At 36.5% G+C, this 21,903-nt stretch overlaps 1 protein-coding gene across 1 annotated transcript in view; it reads right to left on the minus strand.

The window, feature by feature from the left end:
• The window catches only part of LOC127860275 (uncharacterized), a 271,820-nt gene that overhangs the window by 184,140 nt on the left and 65,777 nt on the right, over nucleotides 1-21,903 (minus strand). The window contains exon 3 of the mRNA XM_052398273.1: nucleotides 19,079-19,411. Coding sequence (XP_052254233.1) covers nucleotides 19,079-19,411 — 333 coding nt within the window. The remainder of the gene's footprint in view (nucleotides 1-19,078; nucleotides 19,412-21,903) is intronic.

Consider the following 21,903-nt stretch of genomic DNA (forward strand, 5'->3'; position numbering starts at 1 on the left):
GATCAATTAAATTTGATGGGTTATAATTGTTATTTAATGGCAACAATTAGTCAGGAGCTACAATTCTCAAACATATAAGCCACTCTTTTTTGTGTGCATTAATTTAGTATTTTCATATATTTACAAACAAGAACATGTCACAGCAGTGAGACATATTCCCCAACAAGAATGCAGTAATATTTAGCAAGTTTTAACAAACAACAAGAGATGTGTTTGTCAGAAACACAATGCCCCCATTGCGCTGCTATGAAATTAAATTTCAATATATCATTTGTCAGGTTTAGAAATTATCTCCCTTTTAAAGTTTATTACTTCCCTTGGATTGTATTTTTTTAATTTTGACCTTAAAGGATGAGCGAACTTTCACCACTCAAAATATGCAGCTTCATGATATACACATGCATGCCAAATATCAAGTTGCTATCTTTAATATTGCAAAAGTTATGGCCAATGTTAAAGTTTTCGGACGGACGGACTGACTGACGGACAGACGGACTGACGGACAGATCAACTGCTACATGTATATGCCACCCTACCCGGGGCATAACAAGAGCTGTCAGAGGACAGCGCACTCAACTATTCAAGTGCTTGACAGAATAATGTAAGCCATCATGGGGTGGGGCATGGGGGGTGGTTTGGGTGGAATGCATTGTGGTATGTCAGGCAAGTGTTGTTTTGTCAAAGTATGAATCAAATGTGATCATAAATTAAGATGGCAATTTAAGCAAAAATGTTCAATAATCTAAGTATAAAAGGGGCCTTAATTCTGTCAAAATGCTTGATACAGTTGTCTGCTCTTGTTCATAGATTGGGATCATGTTGGTAAAGGAGTATGCTACATATGAAAGCAATATGTCAAGGGACAAAGGAAATATTTGGGGTAGTACGCAAACTTTAATATAGATTTATCAATAATATGTATATTCTAAGTATAAAAGGGGCAATAATTCTGTTAAAATGATTGATGCAGTTGTCTGCTCTTGTTTATAGATTGGGGTCATGTTAGTTAAGAAGTATGCAAAACATAAAAGCAATATGTCAAAGGACATAGGAAATATTTGGGGTAGTACGCAAACTTTAACATTTGCGCGCTAACGGGAACGGAAACGCCGACGTGAGTAGGATAGCTCAACTATACACATGTCATATAAAATAGTTGAGCTAAAAATTGGGGGGGGGGGGGAGGGGGTTGAGAGGTGGGTAGAATGTGGGGCGTGGTTATTTATAAGATGAAACATCCAAAATAAAAAAAAGTTAATTTTGTTTGTGTGTGTGTGGGGATTGGGGGGGGGGGGCTAGGAATCTGGGTTGGGGCGTGGGGTATTGTTTGGGTGAGTAGTATAGCTCCACTATGTATATATAGATATATATGGAGTTCATATATAAAAGTCGAGGTAACAAGGGCTGTTTGTAAAACATGCATGCCCCCCATATGGGCTGTCCGTTGTAGTGACAGCCATTGTGTGAATACGATTTTTGTCACTGTGACCTTGACCTTTGACCTAGTGACCTGAAAATCAATAGGGGTCATCTGCGAGTCACGATCAATGTACCTATGAAGTGTCATGATCCTAGGCAAAAGCGTTCTTGAGTTATCATCCGAAAATCATTTTACTATTTCGGGTCACTGTGACCTTGACCTTTGACCTTGTGACCTCAAAATCAATAGGGGTCATCTGCAAGTCATGATCAATCTACGTATGAAGTTTCATGATCCTAGGCGTATGCTTTCTTGAGTTATCATCCGAAAACCATTTTACTATTTCGGGTCACCGTGACCTTGACCTTTCACCTAGTGACCTCAAAATCAATAGGGGTCATCTGCGAGTTATGATCACTCTACCCATGAAGTTTCATGATCCTAGGCGTATGCATTCTTGAGTTATCATCCGGAAACCATTTTACTTTTTCGGGTCACCGTGACCTTGACCTTTGACCTAGTGACCTCAAAATCAATAGGGGTCATCTGCAAGTCATGATCAATCTACCCATGAAGTTTCATGATCCTAGGCATATGCTTTCTTGAGTTATTATTCAAAAACCATTTTACTATTTCAGGTCACCGTGACCTTGACCTTTGACCTAGTGACCTCAAAATCAATAGGGGTCATCTGCGAGTCATGTTCAATGTACCTATGAAGTTTCATGATCCTAGGCCCAAGCGTTCTTGAGTTATGGTCTGACAACCACCTGGTGGACGGACCGACAGACCGATTGACAGACCGACATGAGCAAAGCAATATACCCCCCTCTTCTTCGAAAGGGGGCATAATAAATTTATTTCATATGTAATAGTCAAGGTAATAAAAAAAGAAAAAAAAAAACTTATTTTTTGTTTGGAGGGGGGGGGGTAGGGGGGGGGGGGGGGGGGGTGAGAGGGGGGTATAATGAGGGGTGGGGTAATTTATTAGATGATGTTCAAAAATAAAAAAGGAAAACAATTTTTTTTTGAGGGGTTGGGGTTGAGAGGGGAGAGGGAGGTATAATGTGGGGTGTGATTATTTATTATATGAGGGGGGGTATAATGTGGGGTGTGGTAATTTATTAGATGATGTTTAAAAAAATAAAACTAATTTTTTTTTGGGGGGGGGGGGAGGTTGGGGGGGAGGGAATCTGGGTTGGGGTATGGGGTTTGGGTGGAATCCATTGTGGTATTCAGGCAAGTGTTATTTTGTGAAAGTAATAATAAAATGTGATCACAAATAAAGAAGTTATGGCAATTTAAGCAAAATGTTCAATTATCTAAGTGTACAAGGGGCCATAAGTATGTCAAAATGCTTGATACAGTGGTGTGCTCTTGTTTATAGGTTGGAGTCATGTTGGTAAACAAGTATACAAAATATAAAAGCAATATGTCAAAGGATATAGGTAATATTTGGGGTAGTACGCAAACTATAACATAGATTTATCAATTATATGCATATTCTAAGTATAAAAGGGCAATAACTCTTTCAAAATGCTTGATACAATTGTCTGCTCTTATTTATAGGTTGGGGTCATGATGGTAAACAAGTATGCAAAATATGAAAGCAATATGTCAAGGGACATTGAACATATTCGGGGTAGTACGCAAACTTTAACATTTGCTGCATATTCTAAGTGGAATAGGAGCCATCATTATGAAAAAAATGCTTGATAGAGTTGTCTGCTCTTGTTTATAGGTTGAGGTCATGTTGGTAAACAAGTATTCAAAATATGAAAGCAATATGTCAAGGGACAAAGAAAATAATTGGGGTAGTACGAAAACTTTAACATTTGCACGCTAACGGAAACGGAAACGCTGACGACTGGGTGAGTAGGATAGCTCCACTATACATATTTCATATATAATAGTCGAGCTAAAAAGTGCAACCTCTGTCATGGCAAGTTTTGACCCCAGGGATATTATTAGTACAAATTTTGTAAAGAATCCAAATTCATTGTTACATATTAAATATAAAAAACTTTGGGCCTTCAGGTTTCAGAGGAAAAGATTTCTTAGGTCATTTTGATACATGAGTCCATGTTAATAATTTGACCCAATGGATTTGGCCTGTTATGACCCCGAGGTAATGATTTGATGAAACTAAGAAGACAGCAAACATACAATACCACATACCAAGAATGACGCATATGGATGTACATATTTTTTCTCACAAAATCTATAGTAGCAATTCAAATGTTACACAAATTATAATTTTCAAAAAAAGATATAAATTTTAAAATGGAATGATACAAATTGCAGATAAAAACAATACAAAATGCACATTAAAATCTCCATATGAAGAGGAACAATCAAAGCAAATTTGAATATTGTACACTAAAATGTGTAGGAGATATTATGAAGACAAATGTACTTCAGACATACAGAGATAGACGGACATTCATGGTGATTCCAGAAAACTCCTTTTCACTCTGTATTGAGGGTATAAAACAAGAGGGCCAAGAAGGCCCTGGGTCGCTCACCTGAGTAGCATTAATGTTAAGCATAGGTTGTTAACGTTGTTTGTGGAAAGAAAGGGTTTGTTGTTTCGGCAGATATATACATACATGCGTTATAGGTAGTTTTGTGTGTGTGTGTGTTTATGTTTTTTAAAATAGACATTTGTTATCCATTGCGACAAAGATATATTTAGGATAAAAGTAATTTGAGGACAGTAATTTAATAATGAACATCAGCAAAAGAAAACGGAAGTATGTTTTTCGACAAATTGTTGTCTAGCATTGAGATCAGGAGATAATCATCTCAGCATCTTTGGATGACTAGTTACAACTTGTTTTTGCAAGAACAGTTTTAGATACTGAAAACAACAGTTACTGTATTTTTCAATAGATTGCGTGTTTATGAAATACTTTTTGCATAATTTAATACAATATGTTGAATACCATATATCAAAGTCGGTTGTAAAGAAGTAAATGAGTATGATAATATTTACTAGAGATTCAACATTGATCTTTTAAGATACAAAATATCACTTGATCTTTCTTATAGTTTATACAAATGTGTGCAAATATAAAAGTAAACACACACAAGACATTGGAAAAATTATCATATCAAAACAACTGTCAAACAATTTTCAATTTAAATGCACACAAAATCTGTAGCATAAATACATTATTTTTGAAAAAAAACAACAGCCAAAACAACTTTTCTTTTAAACCAAACAGATTGTTGTGCTTCTTAAAAGATGTGATAAATTGTTGTTTTTTTCACTACCAAATTGTTCACCTTTAAAGCATAGTGTCTTCAAACAACTGGAATAATTTTCAGACTCACCTTGCAATGATATTTCCAAATGAAACAAGAAATAAAACCTGTTTAAATCAAAATTCCTTCATAATCACACACACACTACTGACTGACTGAAAACTGTAGGCCTTAAACCTTTCAAGTTGTAATATATCTTATGAATGGTGTCCAATTGACATCAAGACAATGGTCTTTGATGGGAGAGCCCAGTTAATTGGGGCCATATTTCCAGGGATTATTACACATTAAGAAGGCATCAATCAACACTTTAGTCCTGCAACAATGCACAGGTGTAAATGAGTTTGATGGTCAAATAAGATTCATATGTATCAATTCATGTTGTCTTATTGGCTTTAAAACTTTGTTGAATTTCTGCAAAAATAAATCATCATCATCATCATCATCATCATCACCACCACCACCACCACCACAACCTCCATAACCACCATCATCATAATCATCACCATCATCAAGTCGTCGAAATTCGCACTCGTCCGACAGCAAAAAAAAAGTATTTCCTCTTTCGGGCTTGCAGGAAATCCAATATTACAAGCCAGACATGCTTGTAAAATTCCTTAAACAAAAAATGAGTTCCACTTTCTTTTTCAATATTTGTAAACAAAGTTTTGAGCCGCTTATATCAACTGCCACTTATGTCTTTAACACATTGCCCGCACGTGCTGCGCAATCAGCTGATAAGTGGATAACTGCGCATAAAGCACATGGTTTTGTGTTTTTCGGATTACTATTATGTAAAATAAATGTTTTGTGTTGTGTTCGGGACACAGAGACTAATGGCTGAACAGTTTTCATTGAAGTACGTCGCCTAGGGCAAAACCTCACCCTTGTAAAAAAAGTGATCAAAATCCGGTTATAACCCAGTTTAAAACTGTGTTAAACCCTGCGGTATTGGCACCGAGCTAAACACGAGTTTTTTAGACACGCTTTTAGCTTACCGACTTGGTTTTTTAGCTTACCGATTTGGTTTTTTCTATGTTTAATCTTGGTTTAACTCGCTTAAAACCAACATAGTGGGTTTTTTAACCAACTGAGTGGATTTTTTAATCATCTTAAGTGGGTTTAAAGTTAGTTTTCTTAAACTGTGTTAATCTCTGCGGTATTGGCACCGAGCTAATAGTGAGTTTTTCAGACACGCTTTTAACTTACCGACTTGGTTTTTCAGCTTACCGATTTGTTTTTTTCTATGTCTTATCTTGGTTTAACTCGCTTAAAACCAACATAGTGGGTTTTTAAACCAACTTTAGTGGGTTTAAAGTGAACATTATTTTGTATTAGTTGGTTTTTTGAGGGGTTTTAAACATGCTTAGACCAACTTCTGTCTGAAGAGTTGGTTTCAAGTGGTTAAAAAGTGTTTTTTATGTTAGCTAAAAGCGGGCTTACCTTGCTTTTTAAGTGAGAAAAAAGAGGGCTAAAAGCCTTTTTAATTTTTGCACATTAAAAACATGCTTTAAACTCGCTTTAAACTAGCTTAAACAGTATTTTATCTGTGCAAAAAATATTAGCATATGTTTACTCACTGAAAACGTAATTTTCACTCAATGAAAATTATATAATCAAACAGAACAGGAACACATGAATTAAACATTTACTGTCTGAATGAATGCAACAATTCATATATTGATTTTTACAGCATGAAAGACATGGCAATTATACATCATTCATATAGCAGCACAAAGTACACCATTGCACATATATATTTCTTGAGTTAACAAGTTATTAATAACAAGAGGGCCATGATGGCCCTGAACTGCTCACCTGACTAACCTTGCTACATCAACTTAAATTCTATCAGACCCATATACAATCCCAAGAAAGATTTCATTAATTAATACATTCTGACAAAAGGTCATTAAGATGTGATGAAAACTGTGACCTCTTTCATCTACACAAGGTTTTACAAGAATTTGCCCGGTGACTTAATTTTTGACCCCAGATGACCCATATACGATCCCAAATCAGATATTATCAAGATAAACATTCTGACCATACTTCATTAAGATCATATGAAAACTATGACCTCTACTGTCTACACAAGGTTTTTCTATGATTTGACATAGTTTTTGACCCCAGATGACCCAAATACAATCCCAACCCAGATTTCATCACGATTAACATTCTTGCCAAATTTAATTAAGTTTGGATTAAAACTGTGACCTCTACTGTCTACAAAAGTTGTTTTTTTAATTTGAACTAGTGACCTAGTTTTTGACCCAAGATGACCCAATTCAATCCCAACACAGATTTTAACAAGACAAACATTCTGACAATATTTAATTAACATCTGATGAAAACTGTGACCTCTATTGTCTACACAAGGTTTTTCTATTATTTGACCTAGTGACCTAGTTTTTGACCCCAGGTGACCCAAATACAATCCCAACCCAGATTTCATCAAGATAAACATTCTGATCAAATTTTATAAAACCTGGATGAAAACTGTGACCTCTATTGTCTACACAAGGTTTTTCTGATATTTGACCTAGTTTTTGACCCCATATGACACAAATACAATCCCAACCCAGATTTCATCAAGACAAACATTCTGACCAAATTTCATAAAGATTGGATGAAAACTGTGACCTCTATTGTCTACACAAGGTTTTTCTATTATTTAACCTAGTGACCTAGTTTTTGACCCCAGATGACCCAAATACAATCCCAACCCAGATTTCATTAAGTTAAACATTCGGACCAAATTTCATCAAGATTGGATGCAAACCACAACCTCTATTGTCTACACAAGGTTTTTCTATTATTTAACCTAGTGACCTAGTTTTTGAACTAGTGACCTAGTTTTTGACCCCAGGTGCCCAAATACAATCCAAGCCCAGATTTCAAAAAGATAAACATTCTGACCGAATTTCATAAAGATTGGATGAAAACTGTGACCTCTACTGTCTACACAAACAAATTGTTGACGGTTTTTCTATTATTTGACCTAGTGACCTAGTTTTTGACCCCAGATGACCCAAATACTATCCCAACCCAGTTTCATCAAGATAAACATTCTGACCAAATTTCATAAAGGTTGGATGAAAACTGCGACCTCTATTGTCTACACAAGGTTTTTCTATTATTTGACCTAGTGACCTAATTTTTGACCCCAGATGACCCAAATACAATCCCAACCCAGATTTCATCAAGATAAACATTCTGACCAAATTTCATAAAGATTGGATGAAAACTGTGACCTCTACTGTCTTCACAATCAAATTGTTGACGGACGCACGCACACACGCACAACGGACGCCGGACATCACACGGTCACATAAGCTCACCATGTCACTTTGTTACAGGTGAGCTAAAAATTGATGTCAGACTTAATAAAAAGATTAATACCAACAAAACAAGGGCTGTTTGTAAAACATGCATGCCCCCATATGGGCTCTCCGTTGTAGTGACAGCCATTGTGTGAATATGTTTTTTGTCACTGTGACCTTGACCTTTGACCTAGTGACCTGAAATCTATAGGGGTCATCTGCCAGTCATGATCAATGTACCTATGAAGTTTCGTGATCCTAGCCATAAACCTTCTTGAGTTATCATCCAGAAACCATTTCACTATTTCGGGTCACCGTGACCTTGACCTTTGACCTAGTGACCTGAAAATCAATAGGGGTCATTTGCAAGTCATGATCAATCTACCTATCAAGTTTTATGATCCTAAGAATAAGCGTTCTTCAGTTATCATCCGGAAACCATTTTACTATTTCGGGTCACCGTGAACTTGACCTTTGACCTAGTGACCTCAAAATGGATGGGGGTCATCTGCGAGTCATGATCAATGTACCTAAGAAGTTTTATGATCCTAGGCATAAGCGTTCTTGAGTTATCATCCGGAAACCATTTTACAATTTCGGGTCACCATGACCTTGACCTTTGACCTAGTGACCTCAAAATCAATAGGGGTCATCTGCAAGTCATGATCAATGTACCTATGAAGTTTTATGATCGTAGCCATTAGCGTTCTTGAGTTATCATCCGAAAACCATTTTACTATTTCAGGTCACAGTGACCTTGACCTTTGATATAGTGATCTGAAAATCAATAAGTGTCAACTGCGAGTCATGATCAATCTACCTATCAAGTTTCATGATCCTAGGCATTAGCGTTCTTGAGTTATCATCCGGAAACCATTTTACTATTTCGGGTCACTGTGACCTTGACCTTTGACCTTGTGACCTGAAAATCAATAGGGGTCATCTGCAAGTCATGATCAATGTACCTATGAAGTTTTATGATCCTAGGCATAAGCGTTCTAGAGTTATCATCCGGTAACCATTTTACTATTTCGGGTCACCGTGACCTTGACCTTTGACCTAGTGACCTGAAAATCAATAGGGGTCATCTGCGAGTCATTAACAATCTACGGTACCTATCAAGTTTCATGATCCTAGGCCTAAGCGTTCTTGAGTTATCATCCGAAAACCATTTTACTATTTTGGGTCACAATGACCTTGACCTTTGACCTAGTGACCTGAAAATCAATAGGGGTCATCTGCGAGTCATGATCAATCTACCTATCAAGTTTCATGATCCTAGGCCTAAGTGTTCTTGAGTTATCAACCGGAAACCATTTTACTATTTCGGGTCACCGTGACCTTGACCTTTGACCTAGTGACCTCAAAATCAATAGGGGTCATCTGCGAGTCATGATCAATGTTCCTATGAAGTTTCATGATCCTAGGCCCAAGCGTTCTTGAGTTTATCATCCGGAAACCACCTGGTGGATGGATCGACCGACAGACCGACATGAGCAAAGCAATATACCCCCTCTTCTTCGAAGGGGGGCATAAAAATGTTGACATAAAAGCACAAAAAAGTGCATTGTCCCATTTCGAATTTGCGTTATATTGAACATATTAAACAAAAACATTAATTAATAGTTAGTGCAAAATAAATTAGTTGAAGCATCAAAAGGTAAATAAATATCAAACAAAAAAATAGTATTATTACATAACATCCTAGCATTATACATTAAATATCTTTGTACATCGCCAGCAAGCGCCTCAATGCACCCCATACATCTTCTCCTCCACTTCCACCTGCGGCAAATGGAATTTGTTGGCAAAAGCATCTGAAAATATTAAATCCACAAACCATGTTTTTCAACATAAAAAAAAATGATATGATGAGAAAGACATAAATCAGCATAAACTTTCAAGTACAGTGACCTCATTTAATCTTAGTTGGTTAGATTTAAATTAACACATGTAATGGAATGATTTCTACCACTTGATTTCTACCACTTTGTTAGTAATCTTTTGATTGACAGATTATTGCCAGTACAAAAAGTAGATAATCATTTAATACAAAGCTAATTAGCATCATGAATATACAATGCTATTTTTTAAATTGGGTACATTAAAATAAAACTTTTTAAAATCAGAGGCAAAGAGATTCTTACTAGTCCTCTCTACAATATTTACCAATGATCGCATTCCGCTCTGTACAAGGAAGCTTTGGTCCCGGCGTTCCAGTTGTTGTTGGGGGTGCATGTGGTCCGTTGCTTAGGTGTAAACATGAGGGCCATGCAGCAGGTAATGCCCTCAGCAGCCATGTCTCGTAGAGGAACGGATTACAGCTGTTTGAGGTAACTGAACAGCAGCGGACAGAGGAACATGGAATTCAAAGTAATGAGGAACTTTGACCGCAAAAGGTGGTGGGACATGTAGATCAGCCATTGGAAGGACCTTGACCACTTGGGAGACCTGGTTGGCAGCAAGTGCCTAAACCTGATCTTGGAGGCTGGAAGGACCTGGAAAGAAGTGTGTAGAAAGACCAGGAAAGCAGGCGCTGAAGGGACACTGATTCTGCATGTGTCTATCTGTTTTAGGATCTCTTAATGCCGGTTGATCTGCAAAAGTTAAACACTTTCAAAAGGGCATCGCATTCTTCAAACCTATTAATTTGAATGTAATCTTTTCATTTCACCTAAAAGTGAAAATGTTGCTGTTAAAATGTTAAATGCTCATTGTTAAAGTAAGTAAGGTTGCATGTTGTTTTGTTTATTTTTTGCAAGTTTAATCCTGTGATCACATGTGACTTAACTCTTTTCATAAATAATTAAAAGATTTGGTGTTTGACAGAAAATACAGTTTGAAAATGTACCAAGATGATTGGTCTCATATGGCTGTGTCTGTGGGCTGGTCAGAAGTGACGCCTTTTCTGTTTCACCTGAGAAGCAGCTGGTGCAGAGTAGTTGTTTGGTGGGTTATTGGCGTCATCTGAGTAGAGCATTCCTATAAATCAACAGGTTTAAACTTTTCTTTGTTAAATAACATAAACTTGATCACGTGTTCTTCACATCTAAACAAAGACATGTGATTCAGATAAAAAATGTTAACTAAATTTACGCAAGTTGTATCTTGTTCAATCATTATTGTTATGGCATTTGTTTCTTTGATATATTTTCAAGCAACTTCATTATTATTAAGAAAAAAGACATGTACTTACTTGAAAGTTCACCCTTCAATATGTCATAAAGGTTTATGATCAGGGCCCAACTATCACCTGCAATTTATGGAAAATAATATAAATGGGGAAAAACAAACATTTAAATTAGATCTGAAGCAGGACAGGCTGTGGGAAACATGGTTTAGAGCAAGGTCTTCAATCACCAGCAATTTTTTGCATGATTTTTAACATTTTATATATGTACATGTACAGTACAAGGCAATCAATTTATAATTCATATTGTCCTTGCTTCTTTAAATGAACGTAGATGGTACTTTCACTTAGTGTATATGAGATACCAAAGGTAAGAAAGAAAAGATCGTAATTTTGAATGAAGATACGCTTACCGCATTTCCTTGAAAATTTGCTGTAATGAAATCACTAATAACGTATTCCACATCATTTATCGAAGAAAGAATGGCCCTCAGTCGTACCACCGAATAGGCGCGATTTTCCCTTTAATAATTGGCAAAATAGGAAAGAGTACATTACCATTATTATTTGTAAACAGATGAAATCAAGCAGAAACTTCGTACGGCAAATATGGCGCCCTCTGTGAAAGATTTGTTTCATTGAAAATCGACCAATCAAAATAAAGTTTCGGCATATCGCAAACTTAAATTACGTCGATAACGGAAATTTACCAGTGTCTTTTCCTTTTTCTTTTTACAATTTACAAACTTAACCGAGCGTCTCAATAACTCGGCGTTAATTAACGAGTAATTACGATTAATTTTAATGTATTTCTTTTCGATGTTTTTAAAATATTCATTTTTGTTTCGCAAAAATATACTTGACGACCATAACATATTTTTGTTGTTTTTAAGAAACAAGAGGGCCTGAAAGGCCCAAAGTCGCTCACCTGAGATTCAAAGGAACTGACCTGTTCTGTGCAGAACAAGATGTCATTAGAACGAAATGTTCTTACCAACTTTCATGACTAGTGAACACCCTGGCAGCCACGTTTTTCAACAGACCAGAACCGTTTTCATACACATCCAAGATATCATTTAAACAAATATACTGACAAAGTTTCATGAAGATTCATAAGTCCATACAGTACAGCTCACGCAAAACAAACATATTCCTCGATCCGCGGAGTCAGACGCCATCTTGTGTTCGCGGAGTCGACTCGGAATCGACCATCTGGTCGCCGAGTAGCCGCGTCTGTCCGCCCAGGCACTCCGCATCTTGCCTCGGCATAATGCCGAGGAATTTGTTGATGATGCCGAGTCACTCAGCGGACAATCTTATTAACTATAATTAACAATGTACATGTACCTCAGATAGAAATTGACTCCAAATTTCGCATCATAATGCTTATTACATGGAGCATTACTACGTTGCAAAACAATTCACTACATAATACATTGACAATTAGATTTTGCATCATCTGTCCAAATTATCTTTATAAACTGTTTCTTAACCCTTTCCCTGATAGATGCGTTTAATCACGAGTCTATCGATTCCCCGATACATGCGTTGATTACCGCATACATGCGAATTTTTCCGTCTCTATCCATTGCCCGATAATCCCGTGTATTCCCAATGTCCATTTTCAAATGCAAATTCTGATCAATATTGACAACAATTTTGTCAAAAGTGCTCAAGAAAACTCATTAACACAGACATCAACCATTTTCCTAAAGTATCAAATGAATTTTGGCATATGTTAATATTTAAAGATTTGATGAAATAGGTGTCCAATCGGGACAAGGGTAACAGTGATTCCAACATGCGTAAATAACTTAATGTGGTGTGCGAGCATCGTGTACAGTTCATGTCCTGTTACAAATTGTAGCCACAAATAAATACATGTATATGCCCATGATATTTTTGTGTCCAGTGTTTGTCTTGACAAAAATCACGCAAAAATAGGCGTGGGTGTATTTATTTATACACAAACACTGTGTAGCGCAGACAACCTTGTAAAAGCTTCGTAGTCAATTTCCATTTGAGTATCCGGGTATCTCGCAAATAATTTTGACATTTTCCTAAATAAAATAAAAGTCAAAAACGCTGTATCATTTTCATATTTTAGTTCGTTCAATATTGCATCAATTATTGTACTGTATCTGAGCAAGCACACAAAGTGCCGTGTAAAGTTTATATTCTTTTACAATGACCAATTACCAGCGTCATATATATTTTGATTTTATGCACCATGTATAAGCCATTTTATGGAAATTGGGAGAAAGTAAAAACGTTTTTTTCCCATTTAATTTGTCATAATTATTTATATTTTGTTTTGTCTGTGTATGTTTGTTTGGTTCTCATTTGTTTTTAGCAAATCTTATGAAAATAAATATCGTAGTGGTAAATGTTTAAAGAAAGTCTCGTTTCCGAGATCATATACGAGAATTACTTTGATATGTTTACTGACTGTTTTGACAGAAGACAAGTGCTTATCTAAAGTTTGTGTTTTTGTAATACACAGGATATTGGATTATCGGTGCTTGATTGAGCAATAAAACAAAGACGTAGTCGGCGGTTTTCAGAAGGCCTTTTGTACTGACCAACATAATAATTAATGGTGCACGTGCTTATCTAACATTTTGGGATAAAACACACGGGAGATTAGTCACTTTGTGTTTGTTTGGACCATAACCGGTGGCTTTTTTCAGTAGCACGTGTCCAAAAACTAACGAGTTCGGGTAAAAAAGCACTGAGATTATGATCTGAAAACTGCATGGAGTCTTAAATGAAACAAAATGCCGACAAATCAAAAGATTAACCGCCTAATTTTTCAGTTTAAAATTCGATATTTTAAGGCGGGGTTCTCACTACATTTCCTATCGCATTCGCATACGCTTGTATTACTTGTTATATCCTCGTATTATTTGCACAGATTTATTAAAATTACAATGAAAATGCTCACGCTTTCCAGGCGGATAACGTGATATGACTCAAGTCATCTTTATTTTCGCGCAATTTCTAAGAGAACAGCAGATTTACAGGTGTATTTAATTGTCACAATAACGATACTGTTTTGCGTCACAATATTATTTTGGTAGTCACATTTATGCCGCGTTTAATGTTTCTATATATTGCCCGATAATTCCGTTGATTATGACTGCCATTTTAAAAGCAAATTCTGTCAATATTGCTGAACAGTTTGTTAAGACAAACGTTCGCCATTTTCCATCAAACGATTTGTACATGCTACTGTTTTATTTAATGGCAGACTAATCGAGACGACGATTAACTATAGCTATATAAGGAAAAATGCCACGCCCCCTTGGCGGCCATGTTTTTCCACCAACCAGAACCATTTTCTAACTCATCCAAGATATCATTGGGACAAATCATCTGACCAAGTTTCATGATGATTGGACAATAAATGTGGCCTCTAGAGTGTTAACAAGGTTTTACTAAAGCATGATACATAGCCATATTAGGTAAAATGCCCCGCCCCCTGGTGGCCATGTTTTTTTAAGCAACCGAAACAATTTTCAAAATCATCCAAGATATCATTAGGACAAATCTTCTGACCAAGTTTCATGAAGATCGAAAAATGAATGTGGCCTCTAGAGTGTTAACAAGGTTTTACTATAGCAATACACTGTAACTCCAATATAGCGCGGTCAATGGGGTCCAAGCCGCGAAACAGCGTTATAACGGATCCGCGTTATAGGTTTAGAGCTCATTTACTGCAGGGCGCTATAAAAAAAACAGGTATAGAATAGCCTATAATATAGGTCATGTATATTGCCATGCTGTGTTGACGCAAATGCATGCATATTAACCGAATCATATCGATAACAGTATACATACCGCTTTTCTTATGTGCACATCTATCCGATAATCCAATAAAATTGCAACATCACTTAAAAAATAATAATCTTGAACATTAATGACGATATATGTTTAAGAAATTCGTAAACACAACGTACGCATATATGCCATTTTCAGAAGTGTTATGAGTACAGTGCATTATGGGGCAGAGCTTTCATTGGACATTCAATTTAGATTGAATGCAATACAACTCATGTACAAAAAATTGTTTTATTGCGTCATACGCATGCAAAAAACGTGTTTCCCGGGGACTTTCTGATACCGCGCGAAAATGAAAGTGAAACTCTGTTAACAATTGCCGGTACACTGCGTTTGCATGTAAATAAATCGTCTGCATTATTTAATTTCTTATACACGAACTGAAAGATTAAATGACATAATACTAGAATGATAATGAAATGACAGAAAAAGTTGTTGTATACAGTAGGCAGTATATTTCACAGCCGCTCATTTAATATAGTCAAACTGCAACCATATCAAAGTAAGAATGTTTCAATCGTTTAGAATTACTTGAATTGTATAACTATCCCGCTTGCACTTAACTTATGGAAATTATCGTACTGAACCGCTCTGATGAGGAACACATGTAATAAACACCGACACGCGAGTTTTTCACACCTTTATTGACATTACACAACAGATTAACACCAATTAGCTGTGGGTGTTGTTTAACCTCGAGGCGATTATAATCGGTTCAACGGACGGTTGAATAAAGCAATCAACATGACTGTGATTGCCGCCATCTTTGAATTGTCTGAAAATACATGAAGTTGCATTATACGGATTTGAATTCGAAATAAAATGGAAGGTTGGAGAAAAAATGGGATCCAAGCACCCTCCGCGTTATATTGGATTCAGCGTTATAACGGAGCGCTTTATATTGGAGTTACAGTATATGAGGAAAAATGCCCCGCCCCCTGGCGGCCATGTTTTTGAACTCATCCAAGATAATATTGAGATAAATATTCTGACCAAGTTTCATGAAGATCGGACAATAAATGTGGCCTCTAGAGTGTTAACAAGATTTTGCTATAGCCATATATAGCCATATAAGGAAAAATGCCCTGCCCCTTGGCAGCCATGTTTTTCAAGCAAACGTAACCATTTTCGAACTCATCCACGATATCAATGAGACCAATCTTTTGACTAAATTTCATGAAGATAAAACAATAAATGTGGCCTCTAGAGTAATCACAAGGTTTTACTATAGCCATATAAGGAAAAATGCCCCGCCCTTTGGCAGCCGTGTTTTTCAAGCAAACGTAACCATTTTTGAACTCATCCAAGATATCATACAGTACAATCTTCTGACAAAATTTCATGAAGATTGGACAATAAATGTGGCCTCTAGAGTGTTAACAAGGTTTTACTACAGCCATATAAGGAAAACTGCCCCGCCCCCTGGCGGCCATGTTTTTTCACCGATCTGGACCATTTTCGAACTCGTCCGAGATATCAATAAAACCAATTTTTTGACGAAGTTTCATGATGATTGGGCAAAAATTGTCACTTCTAGAGTATTCACAAGGTTTCTCTATAGCCATATAAGGAATACTGCCCCGCCCCCTGGCGGCCATGTTTTTCAACGGACCGGAACCATTTTTGAACTCAACCAACATATCATTTAGACAAACATTTTGACAAAGTTACATGAAGATTGGGCATCAAATGTGACTTTAACAGTGTTCACAAGGTCTTCCTTTTTTTTGACCTAGTGACCTAGTTTTTGACCCAGCATGACTCAGTTTCAAACACAGTCGAGGTATCAATGGGACAAATGTTCTGACCAAATTTCATGAAGATCAGACAATAAATGTGGCCTCTAGAGTGTTCACAAGGCAAAATGTTGACGACGCACGACACACAAAAGGCGATCACAAAAGCTCTTCATGAGCACAAAGTGCTCAGGTGGAGCACTTTGTGCTCAGGTGAGCTAAAAAAACATTGCACATGAGTAAAATGAAATTCCCCATGAGTCTCCAGCAGAGCGACAATCTGATTAACAATTGGTTGGCGAATGAAGTCGAAAATACACGATTTACTGACTACTCTTTTTTGTCAAGATGGCGGATATTTGGAAAACAAATATTGTTATATGCGTAAATGACAATAACCACAGGTAGCAGTATCAACAAGATGTGTTTGTGAAACACTATGTCCCCGTATATGACGTTTGACCTTCGAGGATGACCTTGACCTTGACCCATCACCACTCAAAATGTGCAGCTCCATGAGATACACATGCATGTCAAATATAAAATTGCTAGCTTCAATATTGCAGAAGTGACATTACATGAGCAATTTTGACCCATATATTTGACCTTGAAGGATGACCTTGACCTTTCACCACTCAAAATGTGCAGCTCCATGAGAAATACATGCATGCCAAATATCAAGTTGCTATCTTAAATATTGCAAAAGTACTCATCAAATGAGTGATTTTGGCCACATATATTTGACCTCTGACCTTGAAGGATGATCTTGACCTTGACCTTTCACAAATCAAAAAGTGCAGCTCCATGAGATACACATGCATACCAAATATCAAGTTGCTATCTTGAATATTGAAATTTTGCAAAAGTGTACATTAAATGAGCGATTTTGACCCATATATTTGACCTTTGATCTTGAAGGAATACCTTGACCTTTCACCACTCAAAATGTGCAGCTCCATGAGCATGCCAAATATCAAGTTGCTATCTTGAATATTGAAATATTGCAAAAGTGTACATTAAATGAGCGATTTTGACCCATATATATGACTTTTGACCTTGAAGGATGACCTTGACCTTAACCTTTCACCACTCAAAATGTGCAGCTCCATGAGATACATATGCATGCCAAATATCAAGTTGGCGCAAACCAACAGACCAACCAACCAACAGACCAACAGACAGGGCAAAAACAATATGTCCCCCCCCCCTCAGAGCTTAACCCCAGGAGTTCCAGAATGTTAAATGTACACCTTTTGTGTATGGTTTGACTTTTAAACAATGAATATTGACAAAAATACACAGTTTGAAAAATAACCCTAGCATAAGTAGTATATATACACAAGGTATGAAACGCACTAAATGCCTATTGCTGAAAGATTGTGGAACACTGGACATGACCATTTTCATGGAGAACACACCTGTTCCCATGCAGTTGCCGACAAAATGCAACTGGATTTGTTAAAAGGGTTTCATCTACACATGTACACCATTTTAATTTTATAACGCGTCATCTGGTTGGTTGTTCGCATTGTGTTGGCCAATGATATGGCGTTTTAGAACTGAGCATTCGATCGACAAAATATGGCAGCAAAACACAGACATGTAGCGAGAAAGTTGAATTTAATTGAACATTAAAATACCCAGCCCCCTGGTGGCCATGTTTTAAAAAGATCACAACCATTTTCAAACTCATCCAAGATATCATTAGAACAAATGTTTTAACCAAGTTCTATGAAGATTGGACCATAAATATAAGTTTTAAAGAGTTAACAAGTTTTTATTACAGCCATATAAGGAAAAATGCCCCATCCATTGGCAGCCATATTTTTCAACCAACCGGAACCATTTTGGAACTCATTCAATATATCATTGTGACAATTCTTCTGACCAAGTTTCATGAAGATCAGACAATAAATGTGGCCCCTAGAGTGTTAACAAGGTTTTACTATGGCCATATGTAGCCATATAAGGAAAAATGCCCCACCCCCTTGTGTCCATGTTTTTCAAGCAACCGGATCCATTTTCAAACTTATCCAAGATATTAATGGTAAAAATAACTGTTGCCTCTAGAGTGTTAACAAGGTTTTACTGTAGCCATATAAGGAAAAATGCCCAGCCCCCTGGCGGCCATGTTTTTCAACCAACCGGAACCAATTTCAATATCGTGCAAGATTTCATTTCCACAAATCTTCTAACAAAATTTTATGGAGATCGAAAAATAAATATGGCCTCTGGTGTGTTAACAAGGCAAATGTTGACGCCGCACGACGCATGACAGACATAAGGCGATCACAAACGCTCACTATGAGCACATTGTGCTCAGGTGAGCTAAAAAGAGAACAAATCAATAGGTTGTACTTACCCAAAACTAGCATGGATACAACATCTAAAGCAGCTGCTTGACCAGAATAGGTCACCTCAATTGAGTAGTCTCCAGTATTGTTTAGGTTGGTGTTGACGATTGTAATTGGACCTGGACCTGTCTCATTATCCCAACGTACATTATAGTTGTTGATTACAAATGCGTTTGCCCCATTATAGGCTAATATTGATGCAGAAGTAGATGCTCCAGGTACTTTCACTTCGTAAAAAATTGTTAAAATTTGGGATGGACTATCAGACTTCCAACTTAATTTGGTATCACTTTCAACACATGCGTCAATATTCCTGGGTGGTTTGATGGTAAAATTTGCATCTGAAACAAAACAGATGGACTTACAACAATGAGGCATTTGAAAAGCTTTATGCAAAACCATTATTCTTTTAACATACAATTTGCGACTTTGATATTGAGGTGCTACACTGCCGACATGCAATGAACAGTGATGAAACATTTCATGAAAATCACAAGTTCAAATGCTTGTTTCTATTTTTCTTTAGTTTCATCCCTCTAGCAGCAATACTTCATGAGGTGTCACCAGTTTTGAGCCCATGAGCATAATCTGAACAATCTGTGTAAGGCCAGAATTGTTCAATAAAATGATTTTCGGACCCGCCGACTCTAATTTCTGACAAAACCAAAAAAAATTGAATCTCGATTTTTTTTGGCTGCCAAAAGGTGGCTTTTAGACACGAAACGGGTGCTGGGTTTAAGAAAAAGTTCAATTGTGCTGGAATTCACCCAAAGCTACGCCATCATTTTTTGTTCAAGAACACTACAATGCTTTCACCAGCAAAGTCTGCTTACCCCATTCTATACATGGTGACGTCACTACGTTATTGTCAATAAGACCGGTGTGTACACAATGCTGCTAACTCAATAATTATGCAACAGTCAAATGAAATCCTGAATAGGATGGATTTGTAAGTAAATATTTTATTATTTTTTTACGATTTTATAAAATTGATAGTATTAAAATGACTAAAAATTGTTATGAAAGCAATAAGAAAAGAACAATTTTAATTTAACAGGTGCCCGAAATGTGAATCCCATTAACGTCTATCAACTTTAAATCTTCAATATTTTATGCACAAAATACGGTCATATATTAAAGAATAAAATTGTATGTGTTGTTTAACTCATTCCATACTAATGCCTTATCTCTAGGCAGCCCCTATCAATAGTAGCCTTATCTACCCCTAGCTAATCAGGACCCTCATAGGCTCTGAATGCCTGACAGATAATCTGATTATTGTTACTTTTAGTGATGTGAAATGGTATATAGTGTTTTTAAGTATTGTTACTTTGTTGACGGTCTATGTGACAGATGTTTTATTATTATATTTCCACTTTAAAAATGAATATACCATATTTACCATGTATAGCAAGCAGTTTTTTACCTTCAAATTTCAAAATAAAAATTTGGTGCGCATAATACATTGACACAACGCTTTCCTGGTTGCTAAATTGCAAAATAATCCATTTCGTAATCGTAAATCTTCACAATTGCCGCCATTTTTTATTGCAGAAAACTACACCCTATAATGTTATAGACTGAAGGGGTCGTTGTCGAAACAACAAATGAACGGGGTAGTAACAGTTTTGACAAAAATTAAAAGATGAAAAATGTCTTTGTTGGAGTTTTCACACTTCTTCATTGATTGTTCATGAAAAAAATCGAGGTATATCGATCCCCGTGGTGTTGTTTTGTTAAAGTTTTTGTTATAATGAAAACTCGTTGATTAACAACGCAAAATGTCTTATTTGAACTGACGCTAATTATTTTAATCATATTTTTCAACTTTGCTTTTGCTTTGTTTTGAAAATTTAATCCTAAGTTTAATGTTAGCAAGTGTTGTTATTTTACTGGAATTGTAAACAAAGAGTCAGTTAGTCTTCCGAAAATTTGCACTCTATGTGAATTGACAGTTTGACGTCATCAAAGGAAAGAAGCTTCCTGTCTGAAGCAATATAGGGACAAGTTTCTCGCTGACAAAATTGGCTTCCTTGGTCTAGCAATCAACATGCCGAACCAATCGTGTGTTTATTCCTCAATGGCAATTGTTCAATTAAATAATAGCTCGTGCAAAGCTCCGCCTTCAAACCTTTTGCATACAACGGAGGTGGAGTTTAACGGTTAATTGAGCAAGTGTTTTACGTAAGTTGAGTTCCGATTTGCCGAAATTACTCGGCCCTTAGCATTGAAACGAGGAATACATTTATCAATTATTTTCTGATCTCCGCGTTAAAATGCTACCGTGCGAGTAAACTACGCAGGTTACAAACTAACAATAGAGATAAAGACTCGTTTTATTTTCGTTCAATTGAAACAAACAAAAGATATTTTTTTAATGACTTTATGCCGATAACGCCAACTGTATGGTAATGTGTTAGGGTGTATTGTTTGTCTCACTATAAATACTTATCAACTAGATGCAGTGAAAGCGCAAAATACCGGGTCAAACTGGATTTAATGGTGAGCGTCTCTTAATGGGGAAATATTTAAGTCGATGAAAAATAAAATGGGATCCACGGACGATATGGTAAAATTGGACATTGCGATGTTGCGGGTCTGCAGGTAATGAAAATGTTACACTGTTCAAATGTGAGGAATAGGTAATAGTGGTTCGAATTTAACGCATAGGGGTCTTGAAAAAACACGCACAGTGTGCGGCAATAAGGACATATATGGTATTCTCGAGAGAATAATCTTAAAAGTTGTCAAAAATATAGGGCTATGAAACCCATGCTCCTGATCGTATAAACGCTCCTACTTTAAAACTAACAAGGGACAAAATTGTCACAAA

The sequence above is a fragment of the Dreissena polymorpha genome, chromosome 15 (assembly GCF_020536995.1).
Source record: "Dreissena polymorpha isolate Duluth1 chromosome 15, UMN_Dpol_1.0, whole genome shotgun sequence".
Lineage (NCBI taxonomy): Eukaryota > Metazoa > Mollusca > Bivalvia > Myida > Dreissenidae > Dreissena > Dreissena polymorpha.